General features: G+C 34.5%; 1 protein-coding gene across 1 annotated transcript in view; it reads left to right on the top strand.

The window, feature by feature from the left end:
• LOC149804304 (glycogen phosphorylase, muscle form-like) overlaps positions 1-21,692 on the top strand; it is a 79,862-nt gene that overhangs the window by 35,998 nt on the left and 22,172 nt on the right. The window contains exons 4-13 of the mRNA XM_089938632.1: positions 86-217; positions 2,493-2,604; positions 6,477-6,559; positions 7,378-7,521; positions 10,054-10,293; positions 15,287-15,450; positions 16,284-16,398; positions 17,173-17,274; positions 18,671-18,877; positions 20,190-20,539. Of these exons, the coding sequence (XP_089794758.1) occupies positions 86-217; positions 2,493-2,604; positions 6,477-6,559; positions 7,378-7,521; positions 10,054-10,293; positions 15,287-15,450; positions 16,284-16,398; positions 17,173-17,274; positions 18,671-18,877; positions 20,190-20,539 (1,649 nt within the window). The remainder of the gene's footprint in view (positions 1-85; positions 218-2,492; positions 2,605-6,476; positions 6,560-7,377; positions 7,522-10,053; positions 10,294-15,286; positions 15,451-16,283; positions 16,399-17,172; positions 17,275-18,670; positions 18,878-20,189; positions 20,540-21,692) is intronic.

Below are 21,692 nucleotides of genomic sequence, written 5' to 3'. Positions count from 1 at the left end.
TCAGATGAAATTAAAGTGTTAGTATGCCATATTAAAATGGGATATATCACATAATTACATCCTTAATGTGACTTTCTCTCTACAGACAGAGGAACCAGATGATTGGCTGAGGTATGGGAACCCCTGGGAGAAGGCACGTCCAGAATATGTTCTGCCGGTCAATTTCTACGGAAGGGTTATCAAAGAAGGGTCAAAGTCCAAGTGGGTGGATACACAGGTTCATTGATAGAGCTTCATAATCTCAAAGTACAGTAAGACTTGTCTTCATTACAAGACTGGATAAATGTGTCATTCAGGGACAAGTGTCAGATGTAGAGAAAATTATACTGTAAACCTGTCTCAACATTTTTTATGGAAACCTTCCATACATGTACAAGTATGTGTACATCATTTTCCTTACCACCTATATGTATAATAGGTTTCCTAAATACAGTTTTTGTAGCCTCAGCATAATTTTTTGTGTATGTCATGATATTGTCCTTACGTCCTTCTGTTTCCATAGTAACTCAAGTTGTCCACCATCTACAATTACCAAACCTTGTGGGAGGCTTGTACTTGGAGTGAGGAAGAAGCCTATGTATTTTAGGATCAAAGGTGAACGATACTGATACTGTGTTTGAAAGAAGAACTGCATACAAATTTCTAGACTGTGTATTTTTTGTGGATGACTTGCACAATGGGCAAGATTAAAAGCTTATTGTTTTGGAGTCAAGGTCATGGTAATGGTGATTTACATAATAAAAACGATTTTTTGCATAATAACTTTTATCCAAGACCATATACATGATGTCAGAATAGTATCATTTGTAATGACAGTGGCTATACTTGATGGCAGATTGGTATCATTTGTATTAATAGTGGCGATGATGACAAATTGGTATCATTTGTATTAATAGTGGTTATGATGGCAGATTGGTGTAATTTATAATAATAGTGGCGATGATGACAAATTGGTATCATTTTTAATAATAGTGGTTATGATGGCAAATTGGTGTAATTTATAATAATAGTGGCGATGATGACAGATTGGTATCATTTTTAATAATAGTGGCTATGATGGCAAATTGGTATCATTTGTATTAATAGTGGCTATACTTGATGGCAAATTGGTATCTTTGGTAATAACAGTGGCATACTTGATGGCAAATTGGTATCATTTGTATTAATAGTGGCTATGATGACAAATTGGTATCATTTGTAATAATAGTGGTTATGATGGCAGATTGGTGTAATTTTATAATAATAGTGGCGATGATGACAAATTGGTATCATTTGTATTAATAGTGGCTATGATGACAAATTGGTATCATTTGTAATAATAGTGGTTATGATGGCAGATTGGTGTAATTTATAATAATAGTGGCGATGATGACAAATTGGTATCATTTTTAATAATAGTGGCTATGATGGCAAATTGGTATCATTTGTATTAATAGTGGCTATACTTGATGGCAGATTGGTATCTTTGGTAATAACAGTGGCATACTTGATGGCAAATTGGTATCATTTGTAATAACAGTGGCTATGATGGCAAATTGGTATCATTTGTAATAACAGTGGCTATACTTGATGGCAAATTGGTATCATTTGTATTAATAGTGGCTATACTTGATGCAAATTTGTATCATTTTGTAATAATTGTTGCTATACTTGATGCAAATTTGTATCATTTTGTAATAATTGTTGCTATACTTGATTGTAAATTGGTATCATTTGTAATAATAGTGGCTCTGCTGTTATTTGTAATAATAGTGGCTATGATGGCAAATTGGTATCATTTGTATTAATAGTGTCTATATTTGATGGCAAATTAGTATCATTGGTGATAATAGTGGCTAGATGGCAGATTTGTATCATTGGTGATAATAGTGGCTATGATGGCAAATTGGTATCATTTGTAATAACAGTGGCTATACATGATGGCAAATTGGTATCATTTGTAATAATAGTGGCGATGATGGCAAATTGGTATCATTTGTAATAACAGTGGCTATACTTGATGGCAAATTGGTATCATTTTTAATAATAGTAGCTATATTGATGGCAAATTGGTATCATTTGTAATAATAGTGGATCAAAGTTTGTGACCATATACCTAGATCAATGGCTTGCACTTGAGGAAAGGAAGAGGTGTATTGATTTTTTGGGGTGAAAGGTCATAAGTAAAAGTCATTGTAGCTCAAATAAAGGAAAATGGCTTCAAACTCTTCATTGGTCATTTAAAAATTTGACAAATCAACTGATATTACTATTTGTGTTAAATATGTAATGACTTTGAAAACAGGGAGGTACACTTGTTTGATAGAATTTTTTCTTCCATTCTTTAAGAATTCATGTATCTGTGAACATGCGCGAATGATGCTAGAATTAACATTAATTTATTTGCAGATTGAATTACCATGATCCATACTATAAAAGGACCATTTTTCATATGACATGATACCTTTGTACCATTTATAAGATATAAATTAGTTTTTTGTTTTCTGTTGCAGGTTGTGTTCGCCATGCCATATGACAGCCCTATTCCTGGTTATGGAAACAACACTGTTAACACCCTGAGACTTTGGTCAGCAAAGGCTCCCACTAGCTTCAACCTCAGTTTCTGTAAGTTTCACATTTGTGTTTAATGAGCTATAGTGACTGAAACGTGACTGAAGCTTATCTCACATCCACTATAGCCACCATCACTATAAAGTGACTGAAGCTTATCTCACATTCAGTATATCCACCATTACTATAAAGTGACTGAAGCTTGTCTCACATCCAATATAGCCACCATTACTATAAAGTGACTGAAGCTTATCTCACATCCACTATAGCCACCATTACTATAAAGTGACTGAAGCTTGTCTCACATCCAATATAGCCACCATTACTATAAAGTGACTGAAGCTTATCTTACATCGATTAATGCCACCATTACTATAAAGTGACTGAAGCTTATCTGACATCCATTATAGCCACCATTACTATAAAGTGACTGAAGCTTATCTCACATCCACTATAGCCACCATCACTATAAAGTGACTGAAGCTTATCTCACATCCAATATAGCCACCATTACTATAAAGTGACTGAAGTTTATCTGACATCCATTATAGCCACCATTACTACAAAGTGACTGAAGCTTATCTTACATCGATTAATGCCACCATTACTAAAAAGTGACTGAAGCTTATCTCACATCCAATATAGCCACCATTACTATAAAGTGACTGAAGCTTGTCTCACATCCAATATAGCCACCATTACTATAAAGTGACTGAAGCTTATCTTACATCGATTAATGCCACCATTACTATAAAGTGACTGAAGCTTATCTCACATCCAGTATAGCCACCATTACTATAAAGTGACTGAAGCTTGTCTCACATCCAATATAGCCACCATTACTATAAAGTGACAAGCTCGTCTCACATCCAATATAGCCACCATTACTATGAGAAAAAAAAATCATTAAACTGCTCAACAGTATTTGACAAAATTTGACAGAAAGCAACCTGGCATGCTGATCTACTGTCAAATGTTGCCACCATTACTAAAAACAGAAAAATCTTGAAATAACTTCACATGAACTGCTAATTATAAGTTTTACACCAATTCATCAGAAAGCATTTTGACAAAAGATGGCTTCCTAAAAATTTGCATAAATGAAGCTGATCTGCCATCAGATATGACTGCTGTTACTATAAATAGAAGACCTTTAAATGGCCTCTTCTCAAAACCTGAAGTTGTCTAGATTTGATAGAAAGTATCCTGACTTAAAAGGATTAAATGATACCAATTTGTTGTCATAGCCACTATTATTATAAATGATACCAATTTGTCATCATAGCCAATGTTATTACCAATGATACCAATTTGTCATCAAGTATAGCTACAATTATTACAAATGATACCAATTTGGCATCAAGTATAGCCACTATTGTTACAAATGATACCAATTTGCCATCAAGTGTAGCCATTGTTATTACAAATGATACCAATTTGCCATCATAGCTACTATTATTGCAAATGATATCAATTTTTTATCATCGCCACTATTAACACAAATGATACCAATTTGCCATAAAGTATAGCCACTATTATTACAAACGATACCAATTTGTCATCGCCACTATTAATACAAATGATACCAATTTGCCATCAAGTATAACCACTGTTATTACAAATGATACCAATTTGCCATCAAGTATAGCCACTGTTATTACAAATGATACCAATTTGTCATCATCACCACTATTAATACAAATGATACCAATTTGTCATCGTCACTCTTAACACAAATGACACCAATTTGGCATCAAGTATAGCCACTATTAATACAAATGATACCAATTTGCCATCAGGTATAGCCACTATTATTACAAATGATACCAATTTGTCATCATCACCACTATTATTACAAATGATACCAATTTGTCATCATTACCACTATTATTACAAATGATACCAATTTGTCATCATTGCCACTATTAATACAAATGATACCAATTTTTCATAGCCACTATTAATACAAATGATACCAATTTGTCATCATAGCCACTATTATTACAAATGATACCAATTGTCATCATAGCCACTGTTATTACCAATGATACCAATTTGCCATCATATCCACCATTATTACAAATGATACCGCTCTCCGTTACAGACCACTGCCATCTCATCTCTGTCTGCGTGTGTTCGAGTCTCAGATTCGGCCAATGTGGGTATGTGAGAAAGCCTGCCATTAGCTTCTCGTGGGTCGGTGGTTCTTTCTGGAGGTTTTCCCAGGTTCTTCCTCCACCATTAATACTGGCCGCCATGTATAGCCTATCGTGTGCTGTAAAATGGCGTTAAACACTACAACAACAATAAATGATACCAATTTGTCATCATAGCCACTGTTATTGCAAATGATACCAATTGTCATCGCCACTATTAATACAAATTATACCAATTGTCATCATAGACACTGTTATTACAAATTATACCAATTTGCCATCATAGCCACTGTTGTGTGTCATCCATGTTTATGAATATATTTTTGGTTTGTCACTGTGAAGCCATTTAAGGTCAAGTTGGTCCATACATATGGTACCATATACTCTTTGTAATGGCCACCACTCCTTTAAGATATTATTGTATCACACAAATATCGAGTGGGGCATGATTTATGACATAAGTTTATTTAGCAAGCATTTACATTTAATTGTGGGGGGGGACTGAGTGGTCTAAAGCGCTCTCCATTATGGATCACTGCCATCTCACCTCTGTCTGCATGGGTTCGAGTCTCGGATTCGGCCAATGTGGGTATGTGAAAAAGCTTGCCAGTAGCTTCTCGTGGGTCGGTGGTTCTTTCCGGGGTTTTCATGGGTTCTTCCTCCACCATTAATACTAGCCGCCATGTATAGCCTATCGTGTGCTGAAAATGGTGTTAAACCCCACAACAACAACAACATTTAAATGGCTTCATTAATCAAAGTCAGATGACTTGTAGAAACCAATAAGTATCAAATAGTCATTTTCATTTTGTTTTGTATGCTTCCTCAACAGCATTGATCATTGTTAACAATTTTATTTGAAATCATTATTGTTATTATTAAATAATCATCCATTTATTGATGAGAACATAAAATGATTCAAAGATAAAATTTATCTTCAGTGATACTATACAAATATAAAAATTTATTAAGGCTTAATGTAACGATTCATTTAAAGTTTGGCTATTAATTGAAGCAACCTTTTTCTCCAAGATGGTCTTTTATTCAAGTGACAATATTTGTCAAGATGTTCAGAGGTAAAAAAATATCTTATGTAAGCACGATCATCATTATTTAAGAGCACTTTTGCAAATGGTGGATGCAGTATCAAAACTTTGGCATGCAGTGGTTACATATAGTTGCTGTGGATTCAACTTGTATGTTGTCTTCTCATCAGGAAATGAGTTACCTGGATTGAAATGGCTTTGACAAATGGCAAAAGAGAGTATAAATCAATTAATCCAGGTGAGATTAGATATTAAAAAAAGGTAATCACAGTTGCTCTTTGGTGTTTTAAGGGTAGTGGGAATATGAAATGTACCAGCACCTGTATTTCCCAGACCAGAATTTTAGCTCATCCATCACACCAAATCAGCCTGGGCATAACTCCAACAGTTAGAGATAGAGAGGTATATCTGAGTTGTACCAATGAATATCTTATGCATGGGTAACTTTCTGTATTCTTCCTGTTTAAGCTATCATTATGTGCCAGTAATCAGTATGTTTTGTCTTGCACCCAAAAGATATTTGATCCTATTTCTGTCACTCTTTGACACATAATAAATAGATTATTTTACAGGTCTTATTGTAGAGTTGAGGATCTCTTGGTTTTTTCTGTTGACTTTATTTCCTGTTTGGTTTATATGCAAAGCCAACTCTGTTGGTAATTTTAAAGTATTACGTGTATCTCCAGATGTCTTTGATACTGATAGTACTAGTTTTATTTTACAGTCAATGATGGTGACTATATCCAGGCTGTGTGTGACAGGAATAAAGCTGAAAACATCTCCAGAGTTCTTTACCCAAATGACAATGTATGTACATGTGTATCTGCAAAGGATATACAATATTAATCTCATGACAAGTCTATTCACTATTCTCATGACAAGTCTATTCACTATTCTCATGACAAGTCTATTCACTATTCTCATGACAAGTCTATTCACTATTTTTGAGGAAAAAAACAGTAAATTTTAAACATACAATTTTTTTTGTGGCATTATATCATTCAGAAATTTAAAAAAATAAAATCAAAAGCTGTCACACCAGACTTATCAAAGGAGAAATACTGTCAGGATTATTGATAACCCCAAACCCTGGGTACTTTAGCATCTTTGTCAATTTCATACTAACAAATTATATAGTGTAGATAAATTATCACATTGTACATTTTTCATGACACTTAAGAAATTACATGAGAAATTGGCAAGTATAACAATATTTTTACAAACAGAAGTAACAAATCTTATGGAAAATTCTGTACTGTATAGACAATTTTAAGTCGGGCTCCTATTGTACAACTTAAACTGTACGGTTTACCATCAGTTTACAAGGTGCTGGTATCTAGAACATATAATGGAAGCATTAAATAATGATAATTTCATCATGCTATTAAATAATGTAACTAGGATAAAGTATAAACTATATAATAAATTATATTTTAAAAACATTTCTTTAAAATTTTTATGGTTTCTTTTGTCAGAACTGCCTATTATAGTCCGAGATAAAATACAGTTAGAGTTTAACATGCTTATGTTAGCTGAAATACAGGAAATGTCAGATCTGTGTAATTTTTCAGTTTTGTTTCAAATGATTTCCTTGATTACTTGAATCTAAAATTCTATTAAAACAGTTCTTTGAGGGCAAGGAACTGAGGTTGAGGCAAGAATATTTCCTGGTGGCTGCAACTCTCCAGGACATCATCCGTCGATTCAAGTCCTCACGTTTTGGGAGCCGAGATCCTGTCAGAACGTCCTTTGAAACCTTCCCTGACAAGGTACATGTGACCCATTATCACAGAGGAACACAAAGTTTTGTGATTAAGGCTTGCTGTAAATGTTATGCATGTGTGTCTTGCCTGTTGATCTATACTGAGAGATCTCACAAGACATGAGACTAGTTTCTTGCTGTGATTAAAAGTCAAGATAGGCCATCTCACACACATAGTTCCAGAGGGATAGGAATCTCAGAAGTTAACTCATTTTGTTTATTTCAGATTTTTTACAGTAATAGTCACACTTCATTTTTAATTTGAATATTTCACTAATCTGATGATTATTGCTTCATTTTTATTGATAAAATCAAATGAATTTTGATCAGTATCATGTCTTGTTTTATGTTAATGATTAGTTGATTGGATCTTCATCTCAGTTTCAAATTCTTATACCTTGAAATCCAGCATTATATTGAAATCTCATCATTATCAGAATTTGTATTTGGACTTGAATTTTTCTTTCTTTGATATTCCCCCACCAGTAAACTTAAACTCATCTATTCTGACAAGCCTATAGTAGGCTTGTTGGTTAGTCGCTGACCTGGAAATATTCCAGAGGCAAGCGAGGTACTATAGTAGGCTTGTTGGTTAGCCACTGACCTGGAAATGTTCCAGAGGCAAGCAAGGTACTATAGTAGGATTGTTGGTTAGCCACTGACCTGGAAATGTTCCAGAGGCAAGCAAGGTACTATAGTAGGATTGTTGGTTAGTCACTGACCTGGAAATGTTCCAGAGGCAAGCAAGGTACTATAGTAGGATTGTTGGTTAGCCACTGACCTGGAAATGTTCCAGAGGCAAGCAAGGTACTATAGTAGGATTGTTGGTTAGTCACTGACCTGGAAATGTTCCAGAGGCAAGCAAGGTACTATAGTAGGATTGTTGGTTAGTCACTGACCTGGAAATGTTCCAGAGGCAAGCAAGGTACTATAGTAGGATTGTTGGTTAGTCACTGACCTGGAAATGTTCCAGAGGCAAACAAGGTACTATAGTAGGCTTGTTGGTTAGTCACTGACCTGGAAATGTTCCAGAGGCAAGCAAGGTACTATAGTAGGATTGTTGGTTAGTCACTGACCTGGAAATGTTCCAGAGGCAAGCAAGGTACTATAGTAGGATTGTTGGTTAGTCACTGACCTGGAAATGTTCCAGCGGCAAGCAAGGTACTATAGTAGGCTTGTTGGTTAGTCACTGACCTGGAAATGTTCCCGAGGCAAGCAAGGTACTATAGTAGGCTTGTTGGTTAGTCACTGACCTGGAAATGTTCCCGAGGCAAGCAAGGTACTATAGTAGGCTTGTTGGTTAGTCACTGACCTGGAAATGTTCCAGAGGCAAGCAAGGTAAATATACTATTCATCACACATGCCAACACAAATTAGGGCTGACAATCAATAATCTTGTTTTTGCACCTTAAAAATGGCCAGCATTTACTTTTTTGTGTTTTAAATTAAAACCCAGGTTTTATTAACCAATCCTGCAGCATTAAATTTGATACTTTGCAGGAAGGAGCCTAGCAAAACGATATTCAGTTATGCAAACAAGGCAACACTGAGCATATTTTGTTCATCTAGTACTTCATTAATTTGTAACTAATTAAAGCAAACAACTTTCTTAAATTTGTGCACGTGTTCTCTCATTAATATCTCTCTCGCTCAAATTAAATAAGTGTTTTCCTTCTTTCAAACACACACATGAATAAAAGTTATTTCTCAGTCTTTTGCAGATCAAGTGAAATTCATTACATGTTTATGGTTTTGGGGACCTTCAGAATTAAGGCTTGTATCCATGATGATGTGCTTGTACAACTACATATATATAAAGAAAACACATTTTTCATGTATGCAGTACTCACCTTAAAACAAAAACCTATGAAAACCAAAAATTAATTTTGGTCCCAAGGGTGTTCAGTTTTGAGAGTTTTCACTACTTAGATTGGCTGATAGGGTTTATTCTGGATATAAAATTTAGCAGGGAAATTCCTCTTGATTTCACTGAACAGAATTGTTAAAATATATGCAACATTTAACAAAGTAAACAAGGTAGTAATGACAAATATGATGAACAATTTTTTTGCATTCAGTTGATTTCTCAACACAGTGTTTCATAAATTAGGATAGACCATTGTGCTGATCTAATTATCATTAGGATAACTGACCTGTATTGTTCTATGCCTATGACTGTTGTGCTGATCTAATTATCATTAGGATAACTGACCTGTGATGTTCTATGCCTATGACCATTGTGCTGATCCAATTATCATTAGGATAACTGACCTGTATTGTTCTGTGCCTATCAGTTTACAGTAGCCTAAGAAATTAGAATGTAAGGAACTGTATCAAATTAGGAATGTCACATTTTCCATTAATTTTTTCATGCCTGTAAGGCTGAGGCATCAGTTTTTGGCTGATGATTACAGCATAAGAGATTTCATGAATGGTTTTAAAAGTGACAAACTGGTAGGCTGTATACTAGCTTAGTTTGTAGGTAATATATAGTATTCCATGGAAACACCCATTTTACCCATAAACCCTTTCTGTACAGGTTGCAATCCAGCTGAATGACACACACCCATCCCTGGCCATTCCAGAGCTGATGCGGATCCTGGTGGATGTTGAAGGCTTAACTTGGGATAAGGCCTGGGACATCACAGTTCGAACATGCGCCTACACCAATCACACCATTCTTCCTGAAGCTCTGGAACGTTGGCCTGTACATCTACTGGAGAAACTTGTACCACGCCACCTGGAGATTATCTACTATATAAACTTCCTTTTCCTCAAGGTTAGTTTTCTGACATTTAAATACAGTATCTGAGGACATATTTTATTATATGTAACTTCTTAACAATCATGCTGAGAAATGCTTATTTGTTAGATGCAGACAATAGGCAAATTTGGATAAGTATCTCACAATTAAGAAGTTATAAAAATTTTGTTTTTATTCCCCATAGCAGTAGTAGAAGGGGGCATATTGTTCTGCTTGATTGTTTGTCCATATATCCTTAAGTCTGCATATCAATACAACTGCATGTATATATGCCCATAAAAATGCATGTCAATATGTTTTTTTGTTTTGTATCTACTTTAGTGCAATAGCACAAAACCTATTAAACTTGAGGCCATGGAATTTTACACCTTTTATCATGATCATAATCAGATTATCTGAGTAGGCTTTCAGGAGGATAACACAAGTTAATATAAAGGGGTAGGTACTGTAAAGGTCATTTTTAGCCCCATCTCAGATTCAGATGAAACATATCCAGGATCACTTTTAATAAAGGAAATTAACAATTAATTGACTCTAGTTTTCTTTTTCATTGTGGAAACTTTATTCATGGATGCCTCCCCCTACCCATGATCTTTTCACCAACATCATTGCTGTGGCATACACAACTAGAACTCCTCATCTCGTAATTCATTTAATACATAGCATTTATTCCTTAAACTCCTGTCCCTGTTTATCAAAGAAATGTTTGTGCAAGACAATGCAAAACTGACCTTGTCATTAACTATTAGATGAAAGTGACCACCTTTGATAATCTATATTGTAAAATAAAGGATCAATAGGCAAATGAAACTTTGGGCATTTACGTGATAAAAGCATGCATACATATAAATGCTAAGTAAAGGCACAGATACTGTGGCAAGGTTGTAGAGAAAAAACAAAGCATTACAAACTGAATACAATCTCTCTCGATTCTTTTGAACATTCTCTCAGTCTCAGTCTCATGCTCTCTCCATCTCTATTTTTTTTTAACTTGTCCATGGGCTTGCCAGAGTCAAATTTGAGCTTGGTCTTGGCACTGGGCAAGTAGATTTGTCCTGCCCTGCATGCCATTTTTTTTCGTACAAGCAACATTAATAAGGTTAGTGCTGTTTATATTCAATCAATAAACTTCTTTAAGAAATTAATTACATATGCAAGCTATCGGTTTTCAACGCATTATTTATTTCATTATTATGATTTATTGCCGTTAAGAGTCATATTTAGGTAGTAGTGGGGTTCTAGGTTTCACTGGTGTTATGCAACATAGCAGCTTTGGTAGCAACATGCAAAATTATTGCCAGCCTGCCAATCTGATGCCAGCTTATTTCACAGTGGACAGGTGCACAAATCAGTAGCCAGTCCATCTGTCCAGCTGGAATTTTAAGTATATTGAGTAAATTTAATTTGTTTGTTTTTATCTTAGTTAAAGTGATAATAGAAATGATATGAAGAAAAGAATCCAATCATTTCTGATGACCACTCACAAATATAGATCATAGCAATCTGATCTGCAGGGTGAGATGAGGAGGAAAATATTTATGCATGGTATGTGCAAAATAGACAAATGCAACTCTACTTAAAAACTCCTCTGTGTCTATGTGATGTCTGATGAAAGTGTCATTATGTGGATGTATTTCGATGCTCCGAGGTTTGATAGATCAAATCCTGTCAGTGCCAGCTAGCCATGGGTGAGACAGGCTTCTTTCAGATAAAGTAAATGAGGACAGAATACAGAAATATGCCGAGGATATGATTTACTGACAACTGTTCGGCTGCAGTTTGACAATGCATTTGATCCTGTCTCAGTAATTCACCACTAGAACTAATTTCCTTTGCAGACGAAATATCATGGGCATCTCTACTTTGAACACCTTTGAATGCAGAGTCAAGTTCTGATGCTGTCATTGATGACAACCCAATGGATAAGGATCCTCATTCTCATCCTACAATTTAGACTGGTCATAAATGGTGCTATCACATTCTGAAGCAGTCATTAATGACAAGTCAATTGATGAAGGTCCTCGTTCCCATTTTGACTATGATTTAGACTGGTCATAAATGGCAATATCATGTTCTGAAGTAGTCATTAATGATTTGTCTATGGATGAAGGTCCTCATTCCCATATTGACTGATTTAGACTGGTCATAAATGGCAATATCACATTCTGAAATAGTCATTAATGACAAGTCAATGGATGAAGGTCCTCATTCCCATTTTGACTGATTCAGACTGGTCATAAATGTCAATATCACATTCTGAAGTAGTCATTAATGACAAGTCAATGGATGAAGGTCCTCATTCCCATTTTGACTGATTCAGACTGGTCATAAATGGCAATATCACATTCTGAAGTAGTCATTAATGACAAGTCAATGGATGAAGGTCCTCATTCCCATTTTGGCTGATTCAGACTGGTCATAAATGTCAATATCACGTTCTGAAGCAGTCATTAATGACAAGTCAGTGGATGAAGGTCCTCATTCCCATTTTGACTATGATTCAGACTGGTCATAAATGGCAATATCACATTCTGATGTCCAGCCTCTAGATGAGGTAGTATGGATCTGGATCAGCGGGACAGTTAGCCTTATCCTGGTAAATAAACAGTAGCCATGTTGTCAAATTTAATCAGATTAAGGGATGAAACTTGCGTATAATTATATATCATCATTGGAAGATGGGTTGCATACCACATTGGGGGTCCTATTTTCAAGGTCACGGCTTAGTGATTTAAGTTTTCCATCGCATTTTCCATTCCACTCTATAATGATTGAGAATTTTGTGATTAATGGATGAAACTTGTATATCATCATTGGGAGATGTTGTTTATTGCATTGGTTGTTCTATCTTCAAGGTCGTGGCCACATGTTAGTATTGTAAGTGTTCCATCACAGTCTACTCTATAATTTTAGAGTCCTTTCATCTTTAGGGATCAAACTTGCTATGCTTATACCTTATCATTACAAACTGTCTTGTGTAGCGTATTGGTGGTTTGTATCTTCAGGATCATACTCATAGGTCAGTATTTTATGTTTTCCACCCATCTTTCCTATCTATAATTTAAGAGCCATTTGAGATTAATGGCTGAAACTTGGTATCATTGTATATCAGCATTAGTTGATGTCTTGCATACCTCACTGGGGTTCCATTTTCAAGGTCAAGGTCAAGGGTTAGTATTTTAATTTTACTTTTATACTTTCCATCCCATTCTCTTACAGTTGAGCCATTTGATATTAAGGAATGAAACTTGCTGTATTTGTTGTGTACTGGAGGTCTTAGCAAGGTCAGGATCACAGCCAATATGTTTGAGTATCAGTTGTGTTTTCCCCTCTGCTCTGTAACTTAATGAGCTGTTTAAGTTAAATGAATTAAATTTGACATGTGTATATTGCTGAGTTTCACATTTGGAGTTCCATATTTAAGGTAAAGGTCACAAGATTATATTTCAATCTTTATTTGTTTCTCTTCTATTTCTTAAAAACTGCTTATGGTATGGAAATGAACCATGGTACACTTATGTTTCTGTTGATGTCATGTCATGTATCACAGAGTTTGTCATGTCATGTGTCACAAAGTTTTATCTTGAAGGGAATGGTCATTGATGAATTTCTTCCATTTTTCTGCACTTTTACTTAGTGATGTTTGAGAAAGAGGGAGAGAGAGATGAAATTTAGTTACCTAGTAACTCTACAGCTCTGTCACAAGGGTCACTGCCAGATTTCATCACTTTAAACTTTTAGTGATTTCACTATAGTAGCCAAGGATAAAAATTAACTAAATTTACATATTTATAGAGAACTAAGCAAAATATAATTATTGATTTTAGACTGATGAATTGGATATTTTTTATTTAAATAGTGAATACTGCATTTCCAAAATTTAGTACATGACAAGTTTTTTTAAATTATAAATTGCGACTCTATTAGCCATTACTTTGTGCAGCAAATGTAATTAGACATGGTCACATCTGACTTCATAGTTGATTGAGACAGCTTATAGAAGAATGAATGGTGAATAAACCAAATCAAGTTTCACTCCTAAAGAAGACAAGAGAGTTAAAAAGGTGATCAGAGTTGACACTTGTTTAAACTATCCTCTTGTTTCTGAGCAGTAGCAAATTGTTGTACAATCAAAATTAAGCATGAAACATTCAGTGCAGTGCTTGCCGTCTGAAGCACAAGACATGGTTTGAATTTAAAAATTGGCACAAGAATGATTTAGAATAAAATGCTAACCCTATGAGGTCATTCAAGTAAGATGAAAATGAACTGGTCATGTGATAAAATATGCAATTGGTCAAAAATATATTTATTACAGCATCCACAGAACGCATATAAAAGCCAGCAATGCACAACTTGTATTCCACAATTAATGAACATTCATAACACCTGTGCCAAAAATGTATTTGTGATTAAAAATTGTGATGTTTCAGCATAAAATATGTGCTTGAAAGAAAGAGTCATCCAAAATCTGAAACAACACACAAAATGGACAAAAGGACATGCTACATTGATTCATTGAATGAGAAATCCTATGCTGTAAACATGTTAGAACTAACACGATCAATCTTCACAATAGTACAGATTAATTCTTCATTATGTAGATGAGCTTATTTAATTTTCAGACTTTTAAACTTTGGACCTGCACTTATTTTTATGAAAATCAAAGTTTTATCATTAAAAAAAAACATTTGAGGGCTGGACAAATTAAATTTGGTATTAATATTTGTTTATATGTGTAGATAACCTAATTAGGCTTTCTTGCTCTTATAGTAATTTTTAAAAAATTCTCCATTTTTCAACTTGTACTTGTGATAGCAGTATGTGTTTTACAACACACTTATAGATAATATATTGCCGATATTTGCATGACTCCTAACAATGCATGTATAATTCATTTTGATTCACACACTACTTGAAGACTTCATTTTTACATACCATAACAGCTGGCCATTAAGTGATGTATTCTTTACATAGCTGAAATATTATGGTATTATTCATGTTTCAGGAAGTAGAAAAGAAGTTTCCTGGCGACATGGCCCGTGTGGGTCGCATGTCAATGGTGGAGGAACATGGAGAGAAAAAGATCAATATGGCCTATCTGTCAATTGTGGGATCTCATGCTGTAAATGGAGTGGCTGCCATTCACTCTGACATTCTCAAAGCTGAGACGTAAGCACTTTACCATTCACTCTGAAATCCCTAAGACTTGTATATAAGGAACTAAGCATTCATGCCAAAATCCTTAAGACTTGTATGTAAGGAACTAAGCATTCATTCCAAAATCCCTAAGACTTTTATATAAGGAACTAAGCATTCATTCCAAAATCCTTAAGACTTGTATGTAAGGAACTAAGCATTCATTCCAAAATCCTTAAGACTTGTATGTAAGGAACTAAGCATTCAGTCTGAAATCCTTAAGACTTAATTGTAAGGAACTTAGCATTCCTTCTGAAATCCTTACAACTTGTATGTAAGGAACTAAGCATTTGTCCTGAAATCCTTTAAGCTTGTTTTTAAGGAATTAAGCATTTGTCCTGAAATCATTAAGGACTCTGATGTTAGGAACTAACCATACTCTGAAATCTTCAAGACATATAAAAAAGAAATAAACTATTAACTCTGATATCCTCAAGACATGCATGTAAAGATCTAAGCATTGCTTCAGATTACCCAAACTGACACATCTAGTTTAGTTTCAGGAAACCAGAGCTTGTAGTCACATAAAATTTGAAGTTTATACTGTTGAGATATCATATGCAATCATTTTTGTCCTGCTAACATTATTGGATTGTTAAAGCATTTTAACTTTTGTTGTTCAGACAAATATTTTGCCAAAGTCATCACATACCAGCAATAGCCATCATCTAGAATTTTGTCTTACTAACTGTGCCTTTAATTCTTTTTGTTGAAATTTCTTTTACATTAAAATCTGGTACAGTGAAAGAATTTATATAACTTGCTATAAAGTGACCAAGTTTTATGCAATAATTTGCCCTATGCAGATTCAAGGACTTCCATGAGATGTTCCCAGACCGTTTCCAGAACAAGACAAATGGCATAACCCCAAGGAGATGGCTTTTGCTCTGTAACCCAAGCTTGTCAGATGTTATTGCTGAGGTATGTTTGTAATACTGAGATTATAGTTGTGACCTTAACTCACTTTGTATATTTTCTTTATATGCCAGACAGCAGGTGCAACAGAGTGACCTTGATTTTCTCTGTCCATCTAGATGTTTGTCTGTCCGTAAATTCTTGTACACGTCTATCCATCTGTTCCAGGCATTGGCATGATTTGCAGACACTTCTTGACCTAGATAAAAAGCTTGTTTTCTTTTGCATATATAGATTACATGGTTTCATTTTCATCTCAGTAAATGAAATTTTGCAGTGTTATGAGGCGTTTGGAATTACTGAACTCTGACTCTTGCTTGCATAGAAACCATATGACTTGAGCAAATAAATTTAGATAGATAGTGCTCATATTTATAAGTACATAGAGATTAACTGGTCAGATATTTTGCTGCAATGGGGCAAGTATTTTTCCCAACACGAATCTTTTTTCTTTAAAAAAACCCAGCAAATTTTATGTTATAAAGCTGTCATATTCTGTCAATTGTTTATTTTATGAAACTATATTTGAAAGCTGTAACCATTTAGAACTTAGTGTAAAACTTAAAAAATCTGAATATCTCAATATTCATCTTTCATGTGGTAAAGTAGAACCAATAATAATATCTGTTACACATTTTATTGCCTTGTTTATTATAGAGCTTCCTGTTGCGGAGAATGGTTTTAAAAGAACCTTTATAACCCATAATGGCTTTGAAAAAGCAATATTACCTTTGATTTCTTAAAATAATGCAGAGATGATGTTCTTTATTTTGTGTTTAGAAAATTGGTGAGAGCTGGGTAACGGATCTGTACCTGCTGAAAGAACTGAAACAGTTTGACAGCAATGAAAACTTTCTTAGGGACGTAATGAAAGTTAAACAGGTATGATTTAAATTTATAACAGTTACATTGTCATTGTCACTGTTAATGAGGGTCCCACATCAAAATGTGGAAGCAATCACCTTTTCCATCCATCCATCTTTTTGTCAATCCTTGTGTCCATATGTTCACACTATGTTTATACTTCTTGCAACCCTGTAGAATAATTTAATGCCATTTTGAATTGTCTTTTAAATGTAAATTAAACCTGAGGATTGTCTTTTCAGACAAAATTTGTATGGAGTTATTTCCCTTTTGTAACCAGCATGGATCAGGCTCTATTAAGTATATTTAGATGTAATTTGATGTGTACATTATCTCACCATATCTTTACGTAGGATATCTCTCTCAACATATTCTGATGCTGTTTGGCATAAATGTTTTCTCGTGGAGTTGCATATGTTGTATATGTATTTAGCCTTGTTTAGAAGAGGTACAGCCCCCGGATTGCTTTTTAGCCAAACTTCAGTTTCTGCAAAATAACTTCACCAAAATATATTGGATTTCAATTAATTTGGCCTTTGACTTCAGTTGATGAGACCTTGAGTGAGTTTGATTTCCAGTATTCCATGACTGCATTTACAGAAGTTATGACCCCTGATGGCCTGCCCTTCTGGCTTTGGTTTATGTAGCTTAAATTTACCAAGCCTTGTTGGATTTCAACCAAATTTAGAGAGCAGCTTTATGTTGATGATATCTTTAATGGGTTGATGATTTTCCACATTATTGTATGGAAGAGTTGTAGTACCTTTGCTTTCAACAGTACAACTTTAATATTGAGTTAGATTTCCAACATTTCACACCATCATCTTGAAGAATTATTTCCCCTGAATGCCCAACTTCCCCAAAGTTTCCAGTTGAAGTTCTACTGTAGAGAGCAGGGCCCTTTGTGATAATACATCACTAGTAGCTCAAGTTCAGTGTATAAGCCATAACTAAACACTTAAACAAGTAAGTATACATGCTGCAAAGCATGAGAGTTCTTGATATCATTATATATTAACTAGACAATGCATTACCTGGACAAAATGCATTTCTTTAATTGAGACTAGATAATATATGCCCTGCTATAGCTGTTACTCTGTCAGTTGAAAATTAGATAGCTTTGACACAGAACATTTTTTATGCAAGTTTTATGCACCTTTTACAACTGCTATAGGTTGCCACTTTCAAATCCTCAGGAATAAATTATCCAAAACTTTTTGTTACAAGTATTTAAAAGTTTTGATGTACCTTTTTAATATTAGGCTATTTGAATGGATAATAGCATACTTTTCACATAAATTATTATTAAAAAATATCAGGTTACATTCAGTGCCAATACCTGAACAAATATACTATAAACAAGAAAAAGTGTTTTACAGATTTTTAGTTTACTTTGTTTATGTATACCCTACAGGAGAACAAGATGAAGTTGGCAGACTACATTCAGCAAAAATACAATATCAAGGTGAACATTGGCTCCATTTTTGACATCCAGGTGAAGAGAATTCATGAATACAAGCGTCAATTGCTGAACATCATGCACATAATAACCATGTACAACCGTATCAAGAAGAATCCAAGTGCTTCCATTGTACCCAGGACCATCATGATTGGAGGAAAGGTATCAGAAATTATTACCAACAAACAGATACATAGTCCTCACAGTAATCAGTGTAGAAAAAGAAGTAGAAGTAATCATTGTAGAAAATGAGTTAATTGAGTTTTCATGTTTTAAATAACATTTTATTCCGATCAAAATGCATGTTGAAAAAGGATATAGGAAAGCATACTGCTACAGTCAGAAGTTTTATTTGGATGCAGCATGCAGAGGTATGTGGATGCCAGTTGAATGTTGCTGGTTTTCTTCAGCTAAAGTATGCCATTATTTGAGCCATCTCATATTGATGAAATACGGACAATACAATGGAAAATTGGTATTGGTGATTCATCTTTTGAATGAAATTGATTGTATACTGAGCAGAGTGCATGTTGGAAGAATTTATTGCAAGAAATAAAGGTAGTGTTCAGGCACACTTGGCACTTGTAGTGTTCAAGCACAAGGTAGTTGTATTGTTCAGGCACACAAAGCTGTTGTAGTGTTCAGGCATGCAAGACAGTTTTAGTGCTCAGGCACACAAATCTATTATAGTGTTCAGGCACACACAGCAGTTTTAGTATTCAGGCACACAAGGCAGTTTTAGTGTTCAGGTACACAATGCAGTTTAGTGTTCAGGCACACAACGCAGTTTAGTGTTCAGGCACACAATGCAGTTTAGTGTTCAGGCACACAATGCAGTTTAGTGTTCAGGCGCACAAGGCAGTTTTAGTGTTCAGGTACACAATGCAGTTTAGTGTTCAGGCACACAACGCAGTTTAAGTGTTCAGGCACACAAATCTGTTATAATGTTCAGACACATAAGGCTGTTGTAGTATTACAAAAAGCTATTGTAGTGTTCAGGCACACAAGGCTGTTGCAGTGTTTAGACACATAACTGTTGTATTATTCAGGTATGCTAGTCTGTTTTTTGAGAGTTATATGTAAATTGAAATAATAAAAATATCAATATGTTTAGGGTTTGTAACAGGATTTAAATATGCCTTGATATTGTGTAAGTTACTGGGTTGGGGAGAAATGTTTATCAAAATTTGTTAGAATTAAGAATGTTTAGAGTGGATCTTACCTCAGACCTATATGTTTCATGTTTTCTCTGTCCACATGTACGAAAGATGTTTAAAATTTTAATATCCTCAAAACATAGTTAAGGATTAAACTTATGATTTGCATATGGTTCTAAATGCAGTCAAACATTTTTGGTCATTTTCTAATAATTCTTGATGTAATCAAGGGCAGATAACTGCAGTAAAACTAACTATTCGTCGTAAACATCTCGTTTTCAATATACCTCACAAAAGCATCTCTTTATACATTCAAGGCTGCCCCTGGGTATCACATGGCCAAATTAATAATTAAACTTGTCAGTAATGTCGGAAGAGTCGTCAACAACGACCCCATCGTTGGAGATAGGCTAAAGGTTGTTTTTCTGGAGAACTACAGAGTATCCCTGGCAGAGAAGATTATTCCTGCAGCTGACCTCAGTCAACAGATTTCAACTGCTGGAACAGAGGCCTCTGGAACTGGGAACATGAAGTTCATGTTAAATGGAGCCCTGACAATCGGGACACTGGATGGAGCCAATGTTGAGATGTCGGAGGAGATGGGGCTTGAGAACATCTTCATTTTTGGAATGACAGTAAATGAGGTTGAGGAGACTAAGAAGAGAGGGTAGGCCTAAATATTTGCATCAGGATATCCATTGAATTGTCATACTTGAATGTTTGGTAATTTTCCATTGAATGGTCATACTTGAATGTTTGGTAATTTTCCATCAAATGGTAATGCTTGAATGTTTGGTAATTTTCCATAGAAGAAAGACAATTTAGAAAGAAATTTTCTGTTAACAAACATTTTAGTCTCATTAAAAAGAAAATTTAAGTATAAAAAATTTGGAAACTCTGATTCCATTTTAGCAGGTTTTTGTTTTTATTGTCATATATTTATGTTTCAGGGTTAAGTTTTAACTGCTAATAACTTGCACGAAGCAAAAAAATATGATTCAATGAAGACTGTTAAAAATGAGTTCTCAACCGTTTGAAACAATTTATCAAACATATTTTGTCATTTATGCCTGAAAAGATACAATTTTATGTCAAAGAGCAAAGTGAGATTATGGTTTGGCTCTGCAGCCATCCTACATTGTCCAATTTTCAACCATCAATAATTTTTATTTTTTCAACTTGTTAAAAACCCCAGGCAATAAGGGGCTTTCACATATATACAAATAATACCAACCTGCCAGCATATGGCCACTGTTACTAAAAATAGAAAATCCTTTAGACAGCTTAATGACAAACTGCTCCATAGAATTTGACCAACTTTTTCATCAAGCATCCAGATGTGAAGAGCTTTCACATTTGTGCAAATAATACCAAGCCACCATCAAATATGGCCACTGATACGAACATCTAAAATTCTTTAAATGTCTCAACAACTGAGAATTTTACTAATTTTAACAGAAAGCATCTGTGCATGAAGGATTTTCAGAATTTGTACAGATAATACCGATCTACCATCAAATATTGGATTATTGCTAAGAAACAGTTTCTTAAGATAATGCTTATCTGCCATTAAAAATGTCTGCCTTTGCTAAAAATAGAAAGCATTTTCAGCGGAGATGCCAACCATTTCAATTTTTATATTTATTTAAGAAACTCTGGTGAAATTCAACATAACATTTTATATTTTTGAAATACTTGATGAATTTTTGAGCAAAGGTTTGGACTCAGCTATAAAAGAAAAATAATTCAGCACCAATATAATTTTGATACATCATAGAATTTAGCTTTTCAGTGTGAACAACAAAATGAAAATAACAAGA

The sequence above is a fragment of the Sinohyriopsis cumingii genome, chromosome 2, assembly GCF_028554795.1.
Source record: "Sinohyriopsis cumingii isolate HCF-2022 chromosome 2, ASM2855479v2, whole genome shotgun sequence".
NCBI classification, from domain to species: Eukaryota; Metazoa; Mollusca; class Bivalvia; order Unionida; family Unionidae; genus Sinohyriopsis; species Sinohyriopsis cumingii.
This window is presented reverse-complemented; position numbering and strand designations above follow the sequence as displayed.